The sequence below is a fragment of the Salmo salar genome, chromosome ssa13, assembly GCF_905237065.1.
Source record: "Salmo salar chromosome ssa13, Ssal_v3.1, whole genome shotgun sequence".
NCBI lineage: Eukaryota > Metazoa > Chordata > Actinopteri > Salmoniformes > Salmonidae > Salmo > Salmo salar.
In genome coordinates this window covers 64,388,901-64,411,802 of record NC_059454.1, presented here as the reverse complement: position 1 = coordinate 64,411,802, position 22,902 = coordinate 64,388,901, and the positions used below count along the sequence as shown (strand labels likewise).

Below are 22,902 nucleotides of genomic sequence, written 5' to 3'. Positions count from 1 at the left end.
ATGCCACCAGCCATACTGGTCGTTCTGTGTGTGATTTCCTGCAAGACAGGAATGTCATTGTTCTGCCATGGCCAGCAAAGAGCCCGGATCTCAATTCCATTGAGCATGTCTGGGACCTGTTGGATTGGAGGGTGAGGGCTAGGGCCATTCTTCCAAGAAATGTCCGGGAACTTGCAGGTGCCTTGGTGGAAGAGTGGGGTAACATCTCACAGCAAGAACTGGCAAATCTGGTGCAGTCCATGAGGAGGAGATGCAGTGCAGTACTTAATGCAGCTGGAGGCCACACCAGATACTGACTGTTACTTTTGATTTTGACTGCCCCTTTGTTCAGGGACACATTATTCAATTTCTGTTAGTCACATGTCTGTGGAACTTGTTCAGTTTGTCTCAGTTGTTGAATCTTGTTAAATTCATACAAATATTTACACGTTAAGTTTGCTAAAAATAAACACAGTTGACAGTGAGAGGACGTTTCTTCTTTTGCTGAGTGTATGTAGAGTGTGCGACTATTTGTTTTTATAGCTTACAGTTTATTTGCCGTTAGTCAGCACCTCTACACTAAATCATTTTCTTTGACTACCTTTGTGACTTAACATATTTCCTTGGGGAATAGAAGGGGTTGTTCATGGAAGAAGAACAAGAAGGTGTTGCTCTCAGATCAGCCAGCTGGTTGTCTTTGAGGAAAAGAGGGTATGTGAAAGAAGTGTCTGAACTGACTCCTTGGCTGGCACTCCTCTCCCAAGCCAACCAATGTGGATCCGGCTGGATTAATTGGACTTAATAAGATAACCATGAGCAAGGTGGAAAAGGAAAATGGCCACTGCAACTTCGAGTGTAGAGGGAAAAGATAGCAGAGGCTCTGCCTTTTTCCCTACCTTGTTAATTTGGAAGAAGATGTCATTTGTTTGGGGGTGGAAATTATGCAGTATTCAGTACAAAATCTTGATTTCAGACTTTCCTCTTGAGCCACCTGAGCCTCTGCATTCAGGCATCCTGTCTTGCCTATTGTAGACCATGCCATGACATCGGTAACAGAAAATCAATTTGAAATCATTAACCGGTAAATGTCACACAGAATATGGGTGAGCAATAGAGGGGAAGAAATATTTGAAATGTCTACAGATGTTTCCGCTTTGTCCTAGAGCCCAGTGAGCTACTGAGCCCAAAAAGTAATCTTCACCTTCAAGAGGAAAAAAACTAAACACATTTTAAACAACACAGTGAGGGAAAACGCTTTGTATCTCAGACATGAAGAGATTTCCCTTCTTGGGGAGGATTTGAGTGTGTGCGTGAGAAAGTGTTTTTGTATGGGTTTGTGTTGTCATATATTGATGTGTGTGTGTGCGCTCACTTTGAAATGTGTGTGTACTGCTGTGAAAACAGACCAAAGGCTTGGTCTGGATCAAGAGCAGGGGCGGAAATCCCGGGGGGGACGCGACCCCCCCATCCTGGGAAAAATATGATTTGTTCCCCCCAATATATCACTGAAACATAACTATGTAATTTAAATAATATTAATAATACGCAATGAAAGCAATTGTGCTGATTATAGACACTTAATAGCGCGTTTTTAAGTTTCAAAAGATTGCGACCCCCCCACCGTTTGCCTCACAATGGTTTGATCCACTGCCAGTTCCTTAGCTTGCTAGGTAACAGAGAGGTCGTATCTACTGTCTGAAAGGCACTCAATGCACGTAACTGACAGGAGGTTAATCCAGTCAATCACGCACACACACTAGCTGAATATGCAGAGCTAGCGCGCAAATATTAACTATTAAGCTAGCTAGTACCTATTCCATTTATGTGGCGTCATCAAAGATGGAATCAGCATGCAGATGATGTCAGTTAGTGCTTCAAAGTCCCTTTAATAAGGTTAGCGATAAACTGAAATCCAAACTGAACAGAACTACACTCTCTTCTACCATTGTCTTAAATATATTTAATGGTCTCGTTGCAAAAGCTAAATTGTCGCAAGTGAACTTTTATTTATTTATTTTATTTCCCCTTTATTTAACCCGGGTAGCAAAGATCATAGCAAACACCACTGAAACTGAATTGGTGCTCGCTAGCTTTGCAAATTCAGCTATTGTTGGAAGCCAGCCAATATGAAACAAACTATTAAAATTACAAAAGGTTGCAGCATATGTTGTGTAAATGGTGAACTCATACAGCTGTCAACTCTTGTCATTTTAATCCGTTTCACATTTGCTAGCTACCTTTTAGATCGAAGCCCAAATAGAATGATTGAATATCATAGAAGCCCATCTCCTACTGTAAATAACCTACACACTGTGTGTATAGCCAGCCAGCCAGCCAGGTAGAAAAATGGCAGAAAAATAAAAGACGGACATCAGAGTATTTTTCAATACACCAAAACGCATAGTAAGAACCCTAGTAGCCTAATATCTCAAAGACTAGTTGATAAAATGTTCATAAGAAAGAAATGAAATTCTAATGGAAATGTTTCACAATGATGTCATTAGGCAGAGCAGGCAACAGATGGCACACAGACAGCAGAGTTGGGGACAGACATGCAGGGACAGACTGGCAGAGACAGGGAGTCTCAGGTAAGTTTGTTGAGTCTTTGTTTGGCAACATTATGAAAGGTTCTCAATTTTTTTGACTTGTAAAATAGGAACATAATTGGAAAATGCCATGGATACCCCCACTCTCAACTTTAACAAATCTTAGTTCAGTCACCAGTTTAAGGCAATGGTATTGCTGTTGTGATTAGTTGTGTAGTTTTGGGTACCGGTAGTTAGGAGTACGGCAAACACCTTATTTCTTTGGTTCCTCAATATACATTTACCATATTACAATGTAGGCTATGTGTTACAGTACTACTTTTGGTGTCCCCCTCAGGAATTGCTCTTGAGAAAATTTCATGTAATTGTCCCCTCCAAAGTTGATATCAGATTTTCGCCAATGATCAAGAGTAGAGTGGACAGCAGCATGTGCTACCAGCAGCTTGTTATCAGGGGTAATACCCTTCACACAACCACAGAGAAGCAAGCAGCAGAGAACATACGCACAAGCATGCACGCACACACACAAGCATACATAACATCTACATTGCATTAGGAAAGTATTCTGCCCCTTTTTCCACATTTTGTTACATTACAGCCTTATTATAAAATTGATTAAATCGTTTTTTCCCCCTCATCAATCTACATACAATACCCCGTAATGACAAAGGAAAAACAGGTTTTTAGAAATGTTTGCAAACATATAAGATTTCTGAAACTTTACTCAGTACTTTGTTGAAGCACCTTTGGCAGCGATTACAGCCTCTAGTCTTCTTGGGTATGACGCTACAAGCTTGGCACACCTGTATTTAGGGAGAATATCCCATTCTTCTCTGCGTATCCTCTCAAGCTCTGTCAGGTTGGATGGGAGCGTCGCTGCACAGCTAATTTCAGGTCTCTCCAGAGATGTTCGATCGGGTTCAAGTCCGGGCTCTGGTTGGGCACTCAAGGACATTCAAAGACTTGTCCCGAAGTCACTCCTGCATTGTCTTGGCTGTGTGCTTAGAGTCATTATCCTGTTGGAAGGTGAACCTTCGCCCCAGTCTGAGGTCCTGAGCAGGTTTTTATCAAGAATCTCTCTGTACTTTGCTACGTTCATCTAGTCTCCCAGTCACTGCCGCTGAAAAACATCCCAACAGCATGATGCAGCCACCACCATGTGTCACCATAGGGATGGTATTGGCCAGGTGATGAGCGGCGCCTGGTTTCCTTCAGCCGTGACGCTTGGCATTCAGGCCAAAGATTTCAATCTTGGTCATCAGACCGGAGAATCTTGTTTCTCATGGTCTGAGAGTCCTTTAGGTGACTTTTGGCTAACTCAAAGCGGGCTGTCATGTGCATTTTACTGAGGAATGGCTTCCGTCTGGCCACTCCACCATAAAGGCTTGATTGGTGGGGTGTTGCAGAGATGGTTGTCCTTATGGAAGGTTATCCCATATCCACAGAGGAACTCTGGAGCTCTCTCAGAATGACCAACCGGTTCTTGGTCACCTCCCTGACCAAAGCCCTTCTCCCCTGATTGCTCAGCTCTAGGAAGAGTCTTGGTGGTTACAAAATTCTTCCATTAAAGATTGTTATTATTATTATTTAATTTTTTACCTGTATTTAACTAGGCAAGTCAGTTCAGAACAAATTCTTATTTTCAATGACGGCCTAGGAACAGTGGGTTAACTGCCTTGTTCAGGGGCAGAACAACAGATTTGTACCTTGTCAGCTCGAGGATTCAATCTTGCAACCTTTCGGTTACTAGTCCAACGCTCTAACCACCAGGCTACGCTGTCGCCCCATGATGGAGGCCACTGTGTTCTTAGGGACCTTCAATGCTGCAGACATTTGTTGGAACCCTTCCCCAGATCTTTACCTCAACAAAATCCTGTCTCGGAGCTCTACGGACAATTCCTTTGACCTCATGGCTTGGTTTTTGCGCTGACATGCACTGTCAACTGTGGGACTTTATATAGACAGGTGTGTGCCTTTCCAAATCATGTCTAATCATTTTAATTTACCACAGGTGGACTCCAATCAAGTTGTAGAAACATCTCAAGGATGGTCAATGGAAACAGGATGCACCTGAGCTCAATTTTGAGTCTCATAGCAAAGGGTCTGAATACCAATGTAAATAAGGTATCCATTTTATTTTATTTTTTAATTTGCAAACATTTCTGAAAACCTGTTTTCACTTTGTCATTATGGGGTATGTGTGTAGATTGATGAGGAACATTTGTTATTTAATCAATTTTAGAATAAGGCTGTAACGTAACAAAATGTGGAAAAAGTTAAGGGGTCTGAATAGTTTCTGAATGCACTGTAGATTCAAAACAAGCTGCTGGTGATCGCCATGCGAGACTCTTGTACATGTCTACAACACCAGGGGCCTCACTTAGAGCCATAGGCCAGCGTTTATGGGCCTAGAAGGGGCACTAACTGTGGTGGAATTGGGGGTGTAATGACAAGAGGAGGCCCACTTGACTGCTGCCTATGGAAGAGCTACACTACATGACCAAAAGTATGTGGACAACTGCTCGTCGAACATCTCATTCCAAAATCATGGGCATTAATATGGAGTTGGTCCCCCCTTTGCTGCCATAACAGCCTCCACTCTTCTGGGAAGGCTTTCCACTAGATGTTGGAACATTGCTTCAGGGACTTGCTTCCACTCAGCCACAAAAGCATTAGTGAAGTTGGGCAATGATGTTGGGCGGTTAGGCCTGGCACACAGTCGGCGTTCTAATTCATCCCAAATGTGTTCGATGGGGTTGAGGTCAGGGCTCTGTGCAGGTAAGTCAAGTTTTCCACACCGATCTCGACAAACCATTTCTGTATGGACCTGCTTTGTGCACAGGGGCATTGTCATGCTGAAACAGGAAAGGGCCTTCCCTTTACAAGCACAGCATCGTCTAGAATGTCATTGTGTTAAGATTTCCCTTTCCATCCGCCAAATCCAGATTAGTCCGCCGGACTGCCAGATGGTGAAGCATGATTCATCACTCCAGAGAACGCGTTTCCACTGCTCTAGAGACCAATGACGGCGAGCTTTACACCACTCCAGCCGACGCTGCTCGGCCATGGAAACCCATTTCATGACGCTCCCGACGAATAGTTATTGTGCTGACGTTGCAGCCTGAGGTAGTTTGGAACTCTGTAGTGAGTGTTCCAACCAAGGACAGATGATTCCACAGGCCACAATCAACAGCCTGATCAACTCTATGTGAAGGAGATGTGTCAAGCTGTATGAGGCAAATAGTGGTCATACCAGATAGTGACTGGTTTTCTGATCCACGCCCCTACCTTTTTTAAGGTATCTGTGACCAACAGATGCATATCTGAATTCCCACTCATGTAAAATCCATAGATTAGAGCCTAGTTTATGCATTTCAATTGACTGATTTCCTTATATGAACTGTAACTCAGTAAAATATTACATTTATGCAGTTCCACGTGTACTTAGAGGAATATACGCAAACTGGCCCATAACTTCACCACCTACACAACAACATAGGCTTAGGACTATACATCCTTTATTAAGCAGCAGGTAGCCTAGTGGTTAAAGTGTTGGGACAGTAACCGAAAGGTTGATCGATTGAATCCCCGAGCTGACAAGGTAAAAATCTGTCTCTCTGCCCCTGAACAAGGCAGTTAATCCACTGTTCCTAGGCCATCATTGTAAATAAGAATGTGTTCTTAACTGACTTGCCTAGTTAAATACAGGTAAAACAATATATAAATAAAAGCAGGGTTAATACAGACACGAGCAAGTAAAATACAAGGACTTTCAGGGAGTTTTTCAAGCGCTTAATTGTAATTGTCAAGGACGTCAAAGTTATACAAATGTATCATTTATATAATTGTACATATAGTAGTGGGGGGGGGCGCTAAGTACGCAAAAAGAACAAAAAGGCCTAAATAATAATGAATTATTTAGGCCTTGCCAATGCGTCGATATTGAAATTATTATTACATTCTAAAATATGTGAGAATAATGTGGACTTGTCTGACTAAATAAATTGGATGCTTGGTGATTTTCCAATAGCTTATGTGGCACACATAATAAATCTATGAATAGGGGTAGCATTAATCTCACTATTTGAATCTCACCATAACTGTTTTTATAATGAGAACGCATATAAAAAAAACAGGTTCTTTTTGTATTGGAAGAATTTGTATGGAAAGCCAATTTGAAGCCAGTATTAGACGTTGTCTTCCTCATAATAGCCACACGTGGTCTCCAAATTCAAGTTGGATACTTTAAGCCCCTTGTATTGTTTCAAATTGCAGGTGTAACATGTATTTGTCATGTTATTTCCTTACCAGATCTTATAGAGTCCCATTGCGCTCCCTCTATTTTGCCAGTCAGACAGGAGTCCCCACCACCGAGAGGTCCAAGGATGCCACGGTCATTTCCCTGTTGACCAGGCGGGCGTTGGAGTGGGCTACGACCGTCTGGGAGAGAGGAGATAGGCGGAGCTGGGTTTCTATGAGAGGTTCATGGCTCTGTTCAGGGCAGTCTTCGACCATCCTCCCGACGGCAGAGAAGGAGGTGAGCAACTTCTCCAACTCCAGCAGGGTGCCCAGACTGCTGCAGAGTACTCCCTCACCTTTCGGACTGTGGCAGCTTCCAGCGGATGGAATGAGCTGGCGCTCCGCACTCATTTCCGGAGAGGCCTGTGCGAAGAGGTTGGCGTGTCAGGATAACAACCTACTCATTGCGATGGCCATCCGTCTGGATAACCTTTTCGGGAGCGCCAGTGCGCACCTCGCCATTCCCCTCCCTCCTTTGGTCGTCCTGAGCAGAGCCTAAACCCATGGAGATAGGGTCCACACACCTCCCCACAGCAAAGCGGTGTCGCCAGAGACAGCTGGGGCTCTACGCCTATTGTGGTCAGGAGGGGCACCAGCTTCAGCGATGTCCGTGCGTCAGAGTCCGGGATCCATAAGAGCAAAGGGGCGGTCTGGTGATCATCCAACTCCCAGGAAAGGTGTGAGTACTCCATGTCGTTTTCCGCCAAAACGTTCCTGGTTCCCATTTCACTGGTTGGCTGTCCTCGTGATGTTTCTACCTCTCTAGTGGATTCCGGTGCCACGGGGAATTTCATCAACCAGGCCCTAGTCTCCTCCATGAATATCTCCTCTCTTCCGGTCCTTGCCCTGGATAGTCGAGCAGTGGGATCCGGCATTACCACCCACGTCACCTTCACTGTGGGATCCAAACACCAGGAAGGCCTTCCCTTCCTGTCATCACCACACCAGTGTACAAAGCCATACTCGGTCTCCGGTGGCTCCAATGTCATGATCCCACCATCTCCTGGTCGAGGACTGGTCACCCGGATGCCGGAAGACCTGCTTTCCGTTGCCCTGCAGTTTCACATCTGTTGAGAGTCCTGCGGTTGCCCTCCAGCCCGACATCCCGGAGGTTTAACAGGATCTTTGGGAGGTGTTCTCCAAGACCCCAGCCACCTGTCTCCCTCCTCATCGCCCCTGGGACTGTGCCATCAACCTGCTAGAAGGTTCTGCGCCGCTGCAAAGCCGCATCTACCCTCTGTCGGTGGCTGAGACCGAGGCCATGGAGGAGTACATCCAGCAGGTTCTCTAGCAGGGTTTTGTCCGCTCATCCACCTGTACTGCATCGGCAGGCTTCTTCTTCTTCATTACCAAGAAGGATGGGTGGCATCGATTACAGAGGTCTCAATTCCATTACCTCTAAGTACCGTTACCATCTTCCGTTGGTACCGGCCACCATCGAACAGCTCAGAGGAGCCTGGTAATTTACGAAGCTGGACCTGCGAAGTAACTACAATCTTATTCGCATCCGAGAGGGGGATGAGTGGAAAACGGCCTTCAGCACGACATCTGGGCACCAGAAGTACTTGGTGATGCCTTAAGGACTAGCCAATGTTCCGTCAGTGTTTCAGGCATTCGTGAATGAGGTGTTCCAGGACATGATTAGGCACCAGGTGGTCATGTATATCAATGAAATTTGGTCTACTCGGCCACCTTGGAAGATCACATCGCTCAAGTCTGAGTAGTGCTGAGGCTTCTCCTTGAGAACCACCATTATGTTAAAGTGGATAAGTGCCAGTTCCATCAGGTTGAGGTCTCCTTCTTGGAATACCAGAGCCCTGCCCCACTGCTGAGACACCCAGATCCTATGCTGCTCTTCGTGGTGGAGGTGGATGCCTCAGAGGTGGGCATGGTAACCATCTTGTCCCAACGCCAAGGAAACCCACAGAATGTTTTTTCATGTGCATACTTCTAAAAGAAATGTCTCCTGCAGAGAGGAACTATGACGTTGACGACCAGGAGGTCTTGGCGGTGAAGTTGGCACTGAGTGGAGGGCACCAAGGAGCCATTCCTCATCCTCACCGACAAATGGAACCTGGAGTACATACGAACAGCGAGGCGGCTGAACCCACGGCAAGCAAAGTGCGCCCTTTACTTCACCAGATTCCACATCACCCTGTCATATCGCCCAGGATCTAAGAACATCAAAGCCGATGCCCTGTCCCATCTCCACAATTTGTGAGAGGTTCCGATCCAGAGTGCTCCTATCATTCTACCATCTCAAATCTTTGCTCCCGTGCTCTGGGACGTAGACATGGACATCCATCAGGCTCTGGAGAGGGAACCAGCGCCTGCTACCTGCCCTCCGGAGCGCATCTACATCCCAATGGAGTTAAGGGATCGCTGTTCACCCAGGTATCCCCTGCACTATGCAATTGCTCTCTGATAAGTACTGGTGGCCCACCTTGGCACAGGACATCGCCCGCTATGTCAACTCATGCTCCCAATGTGCCCAAACCAAATCTCCCTGGCACACTCCAGCAGGGAAACTCCTTCCCCTTCCGGTGCCTTAGCGGCCTTGGACAAATCTGTCCATAGACTTCATAACTGATCTCCCCCTTTCTGATGTTTTTACAACTATTATGATTGATGTTGACAGATTCTCTAAATCCTGCTATTTTATCCCTCTCTCTGGGCTACCTACCGCTCTCCAGATCGCTGAAGCACTATTCCACCGTGTCTTCCGGCACTACGGCCCTTCGGAGGACATTGTTTCCTACCGTAGTCCCCAATTCACGTTGCTGGTATGGAAAGCCTTTATGGAGAAGCTGTGGGCCATTGTCAGCCTCACATCTGGGTACCGGCCTCAGTCCAAAGGGCAGATGGAGAGTATCAACCAGGAGCTGAGGAGGTTCCTAAGGAGTCACTGCCAGGACCGACAGGGGGAATGGGCCCGGTTCCTTACTTGGGCGGAGTACACCCAGAACTCACTTCGGCACTCCTCCACCGGGTTGACTTCTTCGAGTGCGTCCTGGAATACAAGCCGGCACTGGCACCGTGGACTGTGAGCCAGACTAAGGCCCCTAAGGTGGACGAGTGGTTCCGGCATGCAGAGGAGGGGTGGAACACCGCCCACGTGGGGCTCCAGCGCACCATCCGCCATCAGAAGGATCAGGCGGACCGCCACCGCAGTGAGGCTCCCGTGTTCCATCCTGGTGATCGTGTTTAGCTCTCCACCAGGAGTCTCCCACTCCGCCTGCCCTGTCGGAAGCTGAGTCCCTAGCCCTTCAAGGTCCTCCGAAGGGTCAATGAGGTAACCTATCGTCTACAACTCCCCTCCAACTACCAATTCTCACCATCCTTTCATGTCTCCTTCCTCAAGCCGGTGGTTCCTGGTCACCTGGCGGATGCCGTCCCCGGCGACACACCCCTCCACCTCCCCTGGACATCGAGGGGACCCCAGCCTATGCCGTTAGGTCCTTCCTGGATTCCCATCATCTGGGATTACCATCTCCACTGTCCATACTGGCCGGCTCCGGGGGGGGTACTCCTCGCTACAGCGCTCAAAGCACCGGTGTACTAACCACCGGCCCTGACAACAATCATTAAGCACAGCTGCTCCCCGTCATTACTCACACCTGGTCATCATGATCTCCTTGATTACTCCCCCTTTATTTATCCCTAAGATGACAGCAGTCACTAGGTAGTATTGTTTTCTCTTACGTTCTGTACGCTTCTTATGTTTTGTTCATCTGCATTGCTTCGTTATTAAACTCACCTTCTGCACCTGCTTCCTGACTCCTGTCATATTGAGACACTTCATTCATTATTTTCCATAGAATGAATAGCCCCTTGTTAATCTTCAATTACTTATTGCTTGCCAACGTTGAATTACTGCATGTTTTCTTAGCTAAACTAACCTAGCTAGTTAGTTAGCTAGATCAAGTTGACACAAGCTATTTCGGTCTGCTCTAAATCGCTCGTAAATGTCTTGCTTTGCAACCTAGAAAAAAAATCACCCAGATAATAATTGTTATGATAGGATTTTAGGTAGGCTATACCGCAGCCTTTGAGTGCCATAGAGAATAAACTGAGCACAGTGCAAATGTTTGGTGTCACAGAAAGATATAAAAATGTTGTGAGTCTGGTAAAACAATCTGTTGTATTGTGTAGGCTATAGTAATGTTTTATTAGTTAGTTAGAATTTGAAGTAGGTGTACAGTGAGGGAAAAAGTATTTGATCCCCTGCTGATTTTGTACGTTTGCCCACTGACAAAGAAATGATCAGTCTATAATTTTAATGGTAGGTTTATTTGAACAGTGAGAGACAGAATAACAACAAAAAAATCCAGAAAAACGCATGTCAAAAATGTTATAAATTGATTTGCATTTTAATGAGGGAAATAAGTATTTGACCCCTCTGCAAAACACGACTTAGTACTTGGTGGCAAAACCCTTGTTGGCAATCACAGAGGTCAGACGTTTCTTGTAGTTGGCCACCAGGTTTGCACACATCTCAGGAGGGATTTTGTCCCACTCCTCTTTGCAGATCTTCTCCAAGTCATTAAGGTTTCAAGGCTGACGTTTGGCAACTCGAACCTTCAGCTCCCTCCACAGATTTTCTATGAGATTAAGGTCTGGAGACTGGCTAGGCCACTCCAGGACCTTAATGCGCTTCTTCTTCAGCCACTGCTTTGTTGCCTTGGCCGTGTGTTTTGGGTCATTGTCATGCTGGAATACCCATCCACGACCCATTTTCAATGCCCTGGCTGAGGGAAGGAGGTTCTCACCCAAGATTTGACGGTACATGGCCCCATCCATCGTCCCTTTGATGCGGTGAAATTGTCCTGTTCCCTTAGCAGAAAAACACCCCCAAAGCATAATGTTTCCACCTCTATGTTCGACGGTGGGGATGGTGTTCTTGGGGTCATAGGCAGCATTCCTCCTCATCCAAACACGGCGAGTTGAGTTGATGCCAAAGAGCTCCATTTTGGTCTCATCTGACCACAACACTTTCACCCAGTTGTCCTCTGAATCATTCAGATGTTCATTGGCAAACTTCAGACGGGCATGTATATGTGCTTTCTTGAGCAGGGGGACCTTGCGGGCGCTGCAGGATTTCAGTCCTTCACGGCGTAGTGTGTTACCAATTGTTTTCTTGGTGACTATGGTCCCAGCTGCCCTGAGATCATTGACAAGTTCCTCCCGTGTAGTTCTGGGCTGATTCCTCACCGTTCTCATGATCATTGCAACTCCACGAGATGAGATCTTGCCGAGGGAGATTGACAGTTCTTTTGTGTTTCTTCCATTTGCGAATAATCGCACCAACTGTTGTCACCTTCTCATAAGGCAGCTTGGCGATGGTCTTGTAGCCCATTCCAGCCTTGTGTAGGTCTACAATCTTGTCCCTGACGTCATTGGAGAGCTCTTTGGTCTTGGCCATGGTGGAGAGTTTGGAATCTGATTGATTGATTGATTGCTTCTATGGACAGGTGTCTTTTATACAGATAACAAGCTGAGATTAGGAGCACTCCCTTTAAGAGTATAAAAGACACCTGGGAGCCAGAAATCTTTCTGATTGAGAGGGGGTCAAATACTTATTTCCCTCATTAAAATGCAAATCAATTTATAACATTTTTGACATGCGTTTTTCTGGATATTTTTGTTGTTATTCTGTCTCTCACTGTTCAAATAAACCTACCATTAAAATTATAGACTGATCATTTCTTTGTCAGTGGGCAAATGTACCAAATCAGCAGGGAATCAAATACCTTTTTCCCCTCACTGTATCTAGCTCTTGTATTTGTATTTCTTCAATTCCTCAAATGATTTCATAAACTTTATTGGATAAATGGCTGTACAGATTCCTGGTTCAAATCAATCCAAGATGATTAACCCTGAAGATGTGACAAAGTACGTGACAAAGTACGTGACAAGGTGGCCCAGAGGAAGCCAGCACTTCTCAACCCCTACATTGCCCCATTCTTCCAAGAGCTCACTGAGATTGAATGAAGACCTCTAGTGAGGTAAGTACACACAGCCACACACACAAACAACATCAGCAACGTCCCTTGTCCTCTGTATTTTTACCCACAGAGTAGCAGCCCTGGTGGTCTCTGTCTCTCATTCTATTATTTATTTTTCTATGCTTATCCTAGGGGTGAGAAGAGCTGACAAATCAGAAGTGAGGAGGATTGTTACGGAGCCCCATGAGGAACACCTGATGCTGCACTGACTTCCATCTACTGGATGCTCTGCTGCCTAAACTGTACCGTTGTGTATTTCACCACCTCTTACCCCGAATAGAGTTGCCCCTGATCATAGATCTAGGATTGCACCCAATCCCAATTTTAACCCAAGATGATGAACCCTGAAGATGTGACAAAGTACATGACACGGTGGCCCGGATGAAGCCACGCTTCTCAACCCCCCCATTCTCTCTTTTTTCTTTCTCTCCCCCACACACCATACACACAGGCACACAATATAGTCTTTAAATTACTGTTGTAATGATGCTCTTATTTGGTTACATATGTGCTAACTGTTCTTACTTCTATTGTCAGTTTTGTTGTTTAATTTGTTGTTCATGTTGTTACCAATTTGAATAAATGTATTTTATGTAAAAAAATAAAAAAAATAACATCTTCTTGGGATTTAGATTTCAAGGACAATTTCCCTGTAAATTTAGAGCACTATCCTTGCACCAGAGTTGCCAGCTGAATACTGTAATTTTGTTTTACAGTAGAGATGCTGTAATATATTTCACAGTACTATTTTCCTTACCGTAAAACATTACAGCGTCCCTGTAAATTTACAGCAGGGATGTGGTAATATGTTTTAGACTCAGGAAAATATTGTAAAATACATTACAGCATCTATGCTGTAAAGCAAAATTACAATATTAAGCTGGCAACTGGTGCCAGTATAATGCTGTAAATTTACAAGGAAAAGTTTTACAGTGTAAACTTTGGAAACAATTTCCCCTTGTAGGACAAAACACATCATTGTGGATGCTCACCTTGGCTTTGTTGATGGTACAGTGCAGAGCATTGTTCTCCTGGTCATACAGTAAACTGAAGTCCAGGGTCCCCAATGTAGCTGCAGGAGAGAGAGAGAGAGAGAGACAGAGAGAGCGAGAAATCAGATATCAGAGCAGAGATGGCTTCAACTACATGCTGCACACTATGGAGAAAGAGAGAAAGACAGAGAGAGAAAAAGGCAAAAACTGAAATCAGACCTCAACTACATGCTACACACCAAGATAAGAGCACCTGAGAGGAGAGGCTACTAATAAAACCGCCTGTCAACGTATGACAGGACTTCCTTCTCATCATCCCCTCCTCAAACTGAGCGAAACTCACCACAACCGTGTTTCACCTCAACGCATATGGGCCTGTCTACTCGCCAATATACAGTAGAACACACACAGTGTACCCAACATTAGGAAGATCCTGCTCTTTCCATGACATAGACTGACCAGGTGAATCCAGATAAAAGCTATAATCCCTTATTGATGTAACTTGTTAAATCCACTTCAATCATTGTAGATAAAGGGGAAGAGACAGGTTAAAGAAGGATTTTTAACCCATGAGACAATTGAGACATGGATTGTGTATGTGTGCCATTCAGAGGGTGAATGGGCAGACAAAATATTTAAGTAAGAAGAATTGGAGTCAACATGGGCCAGCATCCCTGTGGAACGTTTTCGACACCTTGTAGAGTCCTTGACCCGACAAAATGGAGGCTGTTCTGAGGGCCAAAGGGAGTGCAACTCAATATTAGGAAGCTGTCCCTAATGTTTAGTACACTCAGTGTATTTCATGCCGGATGTGAGAGACCATCACCATCAGAATCTACTCCATAGGGCCCATCTGGAGTATTAACTCCTCTAAACATTTCATTAACTACATGATCATACAAACAAATAATTTAACTAGACCAATAAAGGCCTATTCCACAGCTTGGCCTGGCACTTAAAATGGCAATACATCCTGTCACCTCCTGTGAGAGAGACTGTTAGTCCTCTGCTGGGCGTGGGGTGTGTACATCCAAATCCTTGATACCGCCTGTGTTTTCTTCCCGCTGGCATCTGGAGGGTGCGTTCATTCAATAAACATTGCAGCACGTTTGGCCACGGAGGTTTGTGTGTGTGAATGAGTGAGTGAGTGCGTGTGTGTGTGTGTTTGTGTGTGTGTGTGTTATGCTTCGTAGAAAAGGCACTTGAGGGATTAAACCAGATTTGTTTCCGATTACCAAGATTGGCGCCCGAGCGGTGACTTCAATCTCTAATACATGTATGAGATGCTGGGGGGATGCTTGTGGTCTTTTATCCTGGGGAATTGCCTCGCAAAATAGTTTCTCTTTCCACCACCGCTTCATCACCCCCACCAACCCATTTCTGCCCCTTGGTTGCCTCATAGCACGTAACTTGAATCAAATCCCTTACGCCATGTCATGTCATTATTTCTGTGCCCTAAAAAGGAACATATACCCAGCATTTTCCCAGCAGCAATCTCGCAGAGTGAGGGAGAGGGAGCAAAAGTTGGCAGATAATAAAAACGATTATGCATAATTCAGGGAGGCATGCAACTGTATGTATCTGGCTGATACAGGAGGAGTGTATGTATTACCATCTATTCAATGACTAAACATCTTTACTTCTGCCCTCTGTCATCTCTCTCCATTTCACTCTCTCCCCCGCTCTCTCTCTTGCTCTGTCTCTCTCTCCTTAACTAAAAGTGCTCTGTGCTTTTGGTTTTTGTATTGCAAAGCTATGAATTGGATTTCTCAAAGGCTTGAACATCCTGGGGAAAAACAACATTTCCATCTACACTGAACAAAAATATAAACAGCATGTATAGTGTTGATCCAATGTTTCATGAGCTGAAGTAAAAGATCCCACAAAAAGCTTATTTCTCTCAAATGTTGTGCTCAAATTTGTTTACCTCCCTGTTACTGAGCATTTTTCCTTTGCCAAGATAATCCATCCACTTGACAGGTGTGGCATATGAAGAAAATGATTAAACAGCATGATCATTACACAGGTGCACCTTGAGCTGGGGACAATAAAAGGCCACTCTAAAATGTATAGTTTTGTCACACAACACAATGTCACAGATGTGTCAAATTTAAGGGACCCTGCAATTGGCATGCTGACTGCAGGAATGTCCAATTCGCTGTCACCAGATAATTGAATGTTAATTTCTCTACCATAAGCCACCTCCAACTTGATTTAGAGAATTTGGCAGTACGTCCATTGGTCTCACAACAGCAGACCATGTATAACCACGCCAGCCCAGGACCTCCACATCTGGCTTCTTCACCTGCGGGATTGTCTGAGACCAGCAACTCGGACAGCTGATGAAACTGAGCAGTATTTCTGTCTGTAATAAAGCCCTTTTGTAGCTTTATTAGGCACAAAAACTAATGTGCCATGTGTATTGATTGGTTCATCAGTATTACCCCGGCAATAGAAGATAGAAGGTACATTATATACTGACAAAAATATAAACGCAACATGGAACAATTTTAAAGAGTTACGGTTCATATAAGGAAATCAGTAAATTTAAATAAATTAATTAGGCCCTAATCTATGAATTTCACATGAATGGGCAGGGGCGTAGCCGTGGGTGGGCCTGGAAGGACAGACACACCCGCTTTGGAGCCAGGGCCAACCAATCACAATAAGCATGCAAAATCTGTAAAATCTTTGAAGTACAGCCAGTCAAAAACATTACAGACGGCTAATCGAATCCATGTCCGCAGAAAGGTTGCTACGAAAGTTTTGACTGCGACAATGTATCGAGAGTGTCATTGGAGTGGTGGCAACACTCCGGTAATTAACGGAAATGTCAATAACACAAAGAGCAGGCCGTTTGGAGCGGGAGCCGGACAAGAAAAGTAATTATAATTGAACTGGCAGCAGCCCTGGCTCGGTGCAGCCGTCTTTTCGCATCTTAAACATTATTTTTCTTTGATTCCATATATGTTGGCCAGCATATAGGCCTACCGCTTTTTGATTCGTTATAGTGTGCCAGCCTACTCTATCAGTGCCATAGAACTTTCAATCTTTGTTTTTTTCTCTCCCCGTTGTACGTATTATAAAGCTCTTTGAGGGTGTATTAGTGGGCGAGGAGAGCTTTTCTATCGCCTCATCTTTCTTTTGTCGGGGCACTCTGGAAAATACAAGAAGTTTCCAGTGTCTGTCGATAGAGAGATGTATGTGCGTGAGAGAAAGAGAGCGAGAGAAAGAGAGGTGAGATGGCACTGGCCGCCTAATTCTGCTGGTGTGTTACTCTTGCCTGATGAGCCGAATGCTTCATTAAGCGCTTTTGGGCGCCGCGCAAGATTAATTCTCTTCCCCCGTGCATTTCCTAGTGACACACAGATCAAGGCTTCTCAAAGTTTACTTACATTTGGAAGCGCATTAAAGGTCATGAACAGTCCAAATCATGTTTTTCATGAAATTGGATAATATTTTAAGGAAACCAGATCAAGGAATGATGACCAAAGTATGAAATATGACTGCTGCTTCTACATTGATACAGTTTGATCATAAAGTTACTGGTCCACTCCCCCATGACAAACACTTGGAATCATTATTAAGGAGACAAGGTGACCTTAACTGTAATTTTAATACACCAATAGTAACAGGACATTCTCTTAGCTAATTTAAATAAGTAGCCCCTTGTAACCAACTTCGGAGAAGGCGTGTTTGCAGGGGGGCGTAGTTTATAAAGCAAGATAGCTACTCGACTGGTGCCAAAATGTGAATGTGTGGTGTCAGTAAATATAATAATATAATTACCCTATTATTCATCTATGGCAAAGATACTTATATGTTTCCCCTTTCATCTATGTCTGGTGTTAGCTAGTTACTGGCTTGCTGGGTCTTCAGCCAGTATGGAACAAAAGGGGGGGGAGTGTCGTTCAAAACTCCAACATAGTTGTCAAGTTAACACATCCGTCAGTGCTGCTGTGAACTGCATCACAAGAGACATGCTAAACGGGAGATTTATATTTAAAAAAATGATATCATTGATGTGACTTCTATGTTTGATTTTCTTTGTATTTCACCAAATTTGCTTGAGATGATATTACTTCAACACTGCATCCAAATTGTTTGACATAGGCTTTTCATAGAGCTGTCAGTCAAGGCAAGATCATGAATATAAGCTCTCTGCCCTCTCAGCCAGTCTTTTCAAACTACCTGGTAGTTAACTGTGAAACAAAACCTACTTTCAGAATGACTGTTTAGGACCTTTAAGACACGTCTTCAGAGAGCAAATGAGCACTCCTCTCCTTTCCTCCAAAAACAGCAACATCAGATGAAGCACTTCATTACGTTGTTGATAAAAGGGCCACTTTCCATTGTTCAGCTGCAGCCACATTGGGGCCATTGAGTTCTTAATCAAGGCTAAGCTACTTAATAAAAATTAAGAAAGTCTTAATTAAGGCTGTGGGTATTGTGTCAATGGGCCTCTTCAACTGGCCAAGGCGTACACAACACCATTACCATAATCATATTCCATTGTGTCCAACAGAATCGGGGAGTAATTACAAACCAGTTATCTCCATGGTGAGAGGAGGGTAAGAAAAAAATAGAAAAATAGGGCCACTTGTTGTTTTTGGTGGCAAACGGATCACAGGAAGCCCAGATGGACATGGCGGCCCTAAAACAAATCGTAAAATGTCAAAGCCATAAAGACTCAAAGAGAGAAAGGCCATGTTTGGATTTGAGTAGACACGGTGCACGGCAGAGCAAGATTATACCTGCCCCAGAATTCTTTGGTCCACTCATGAGGTTGGTGGCATTATCAAAGGCAGGAAACGATTCCGCGACAGAAACAGCTATTGTACCGACCTGTGCTGCAAATCAAATGAGCAACTCAGGCAAAAAGCGGATGAAACCATGGAAATCAAGATGTGATACTGTATGATAGGAGGCAATAATAACGCTAATACAACTGGGCTGTCTGATTTAAATTTAGGACTGCTTAAATCTTGCATTAATGACAGACAGTATGTCTGGGCATTCAAAGTACAATAGTGTAAATCATTGTCTTACTGACAACATAAACAAACAGAATGGCAACATTTCAATATTCAAAAGTTTTTCTTTATTTTTTACTATTTTCTACATTGCATAATAATAGTGAAGACATCAAAACTATGAAATAACACATATGGAATTATGTAGTAACCAAAAAAGTATTAAACAAATCAAAATATCAAAATTCTGATGACAGCATTCTTGGCATTCTCTCAACCAGCTTCACCTGGAATGCTTTTCCAACAGTCTTGAAGGAGTTCCCACATATGCTGAGCACTTGTTGGATGCTTTTCCTTCACTCCGCGGTCCGACTCATCCCAAACCATCTCAATTTGGTTGAGGTTGGGGGATTGTGGAGTCCAGGTCATCTGATGCAGCACTCCATCACAGCCTGGAGGTGTGTTGGGTCATTGTCCTGTTGAAAAATAAATTATAGTCCCATGAAGCCCAAACCAGATGGGATGGCATATTGCTGCAGAATTCAGTGGAAGCCATGCTGGTTAAGTGTGCCTTGAACTCTAAATAAATCACAGACAGTGTCACCAGCAAAGCACCCTATTACCATAACACCTCCTCTTCCATGCTTCACAGTGGGAAATAGACATGTGGAGATCATCCGTTCACCCACACTGCGTCTCACAAAGACACAGCAGTTGGAACCAAAAATCTCCAATTTGGACTCATCAGATCAAAGGACAGATTTTCACCGGTCGAATGTCCATTGCTCTTGTTTCTTGGCCCAAGCAAGTCTCTTCTTCTTATTGGTGTCCTTTAGTAGTGGTTTATTTGCAGAAATTCGACCATGAAGGCCTGATTCACACAGTCTCCTCTGAACAGTTGATGTTGAGATGTGTCTGTTACTCTGTGAAGCATTTTATTTGGGCTGCAATTTCTGAAGCTATTAACTCTAATGAACTTATCCTCTGCAGCAGAGGTAACTCTGGGACTTACTTTCCTGTGGTGGTCCTCATGAGAGCCAGTTTCATCATAGCACTTGATGGTTTTTGCGACTGCACTTCAAGAACAAAGTTTTTGAATTTTTCAGTATTGACTGACCTTCATGTCTTAAAGTAATGATGGACTGTCGTTTCTCTTTGCTTATTTGAGCCGTTCTTGCCATAATATGGACTTGGTCTTTTACCAAACAGGGCTATCTTCTGTATACCCCCTACATTTTCACAACACAAGTGATTGGCTCAAACGCATTAAGGAAAGAAATTCCACAAATTAACTTTTCAGAAGGCACACCTGTTAATTCAAATGCATTACAGGTGACCACATCATGAAGCTGGTGAGAGAATGTCAAGAGTGTGTAAAGCTGTCTTCAAGGCAAAGGGTGGCTATTTGAAGAATCTCAAATATAAAGTATATTTTGATTTCTTTAACACTTTTTTGGTTACTACATGATTCCTTATGTGTCATTTCATCGTTTTGATGTCTTCACTATTATTCTACAATGTAGAAAATAGTAAAAATAAAGAAAAACCCTTAAATTAGTTGGTGTTCTAAAACTTTTCACCGGTAGTGTAGGTTAAAAAATTGGTAAAAAGGATTTTAGTTTCCCTGCATTCAATCTCTCCCTATCCCAGTCTGCTGTCCCCACTTGCTCCAAGATGTCCACCATTGTTCCTGTACCCAAGAAAGCAAAGGTAACTGAACTAAATGACTATCACCCCGTAGCACTCACTTCTGTCATCATGAAGTGCTTTGAGAGGCAAGTTAAGGATCATATCACCTCCACCTTACCTGACAGCCTAGACCAACTTCAATTTGCATACCGCCCCAATAGATCCACAGACGATGCAGTCGCCATCGCACTGCACACTGCCCTATCCCATCTGGACAAGAGGACTACCTATGTAAGAATGCTGTTCATTGACTATAGCTCAGCATTCAACACCACACTACCCTCCAAGCTCATCATGAAGGCCGGGGCCCTGGGTCTGAACCCCGCCCTGCGCAACTGGGTCCTGGATTTCCTGACGGGCTGCCCCAGGTGGTGAAGGTAGACAGCAACACCTCCACTACGCTGATCCTCAACACAGGGACCGTACACGGGTGCATGCTCAGCCCTCTCCTGTACTCCCTGTTCACCCATGACTGCGAGCCACGCACGCCTCCAACTCAATCATAGAGTTTGCAGACGACACAACAGTAGTAGGCCTGATTACCAACAATGACGAGACAGCCTACAGGGAGGAGGTGAGGGCCCTGGCAGAGTGGTGCCAGGAAAATAACCCCTCCATCAACGTCAACAAAACGAAGGAGCTTCAGGATACAGGAGAGGGACAGCGCCCCATCCAAGGTGAATAGCTTCTAATTCCTCGGCGTACACATCACTGACATTCTGAAATGTTCCACCCACACAGACAGTGTGGTGAAGGCGCAACAGCGCCTCTTCAACCTTAGGAGGCTGAAGAAATGTATCTTGGTCCCGAAGACCTCGCAAATGTTTACATATGCACCCTTGAGAGCATCCTGTCCGGGCACTGACCGCATACACAGGGCTCTCTAGAGGGTGGTGCAGTCTGCCCAACACATCACCGGGGGCACACTGCCTGCCCTCCAGGACACCTACAGCACCCGATCTCACAGGAAGGCCAAAAAAATAATCAAGGATATCAACCACCCGAGCCACAGACTTTTTACCCCGCTATCATCCAGAAGGCGAGGTCAGCACAGGTGCATCAAAGCTGGGACCGAGAAACTGAAAAACAGCTTCCACCTCAAGGCCATCAGACTGTTAAATAGCCCTCACTTAATCAAAATTAAGGATTGCCTCTTATCTGCTCGTTGTCGCCTTATGCCATAGTTTGTACATCTCAATTGTCAGTAGAAACCACATTTGTTTAAAGCAAGTCAGCCATATCAGCTGTTTTTTTTTTTTAAAGGCAGTAAATGAGGCTGAATTAACTGTTTTGCTGCCAAACGAGGCTCCACTGATTGCCAGGTGTAGCAGTGGTGAGGATTCACCCCATGGTGCAGAAAAGAAAGCTCTGCTGTTGGGACTCTGCTGTTGGGACAGCTTTATGTAGGTCCTAACAGTTTGTGGGTACCGTTGTCACCGTTATAGTGCAATTAATGTATGGTTTAGTGTTGTGTTGTGTAGTGGCTTTGCATCTACAAATTAATTTGGGGGGGGAGTTTGCCCCACCAAGATTTACATAACAAAATCGCTACTGAGTACTTTACACCACTGATTACGGTTTGAGGTCAAAACAACCTAGAGAGGGAGAAAGAGCGAGAGATCGAGAGAGAATGAAAGATGGAGATAGAGATTTGCAAAGTCAATTTCTACCCTGCTGTTGCTACGTTCTATAGAGACGCTAAATAGGATTTGTATGATGCTCTGTAGACAGCAGTAGTCAGGTGTGACAGAAGTAGGGAAACATACCCACATCCACACTCATAAAACATGTCAATGATAGAGATGGAGAGTATTAGGGACAGACTGGTAGAGACTGAGAGACTGCCAAGTGAGAACTGCAGCAGGGACAGGGTTCTTGCCATCTGATGGAGTAGGCTACCGGCTGATTGGAGCAGTGCTTTAGCTCTTCACTAATCACTCCTCTTCCTACACCATGAAGCACCTGTGCCTCTGCAGGGCATTGTCAGTGAGGGCTGGAAGCTGGGACAAATTGAAGGAAAGCAAAGCCCCAGATATCACAGCATGGGTGAAAAAGAAGGAGAGGGGCTGGAATGGTGATGTTTCTGCGTGTGTGTGCGCGTGTGGTGTTGGGGTCTGTACCTGGAGGGGGTGTGTGTGTGCGTGTGTGTGTGTGTACATAATAAGTATGTACATTATGTGTCTACAGTACATGCATTTATGTGTGTTTGGTGTCAGAGTCCATCAATGCGTCTGGAGGTAGTGTGCGTGTGCACACTGAATAACTATTGGTTATTTGGTATTTTATTAGGATCCCCATTAGCTGTTGCAAAAGCAGCAGCTACTCTTCCTGAGGTCATGTACTCTATGTGTCTACAATATATGCATTTATGTATTTTGTGTGTATGTGTGTTTGTGTATGGTTCTGGTGTCAGCCAGAC

The 22,902-nt window shown here is 44.5% G+C and overlaps 1 protein-coding gene across 6 annotated transcripts in view; it reads right to left on the bottom strand.

Moving 5' to 3' along the window:
- The window catches only part of LOC106567559 (double C2-like domain-containing protein beta), a 365,846-nt gene that overhangs the window by 103,394 nt on the left and 239,550 nt on the right, over positions 1-22,902 (bottom strand). For all 6 annotated transcript variants that reach the window (XM_045693459.1, XM_045693460.1, XM_045693461.1 and 3 more), the window contains one exon: positions 13,822-13,901. In XM_045693459.1, the coding sequence (XP_045549415.1) occupies positions 13,822-13,901 (80 nt within the window). The remainder of the gene's footprint in view (positions 1-13,821; positions 13,902-22,902) is intronic.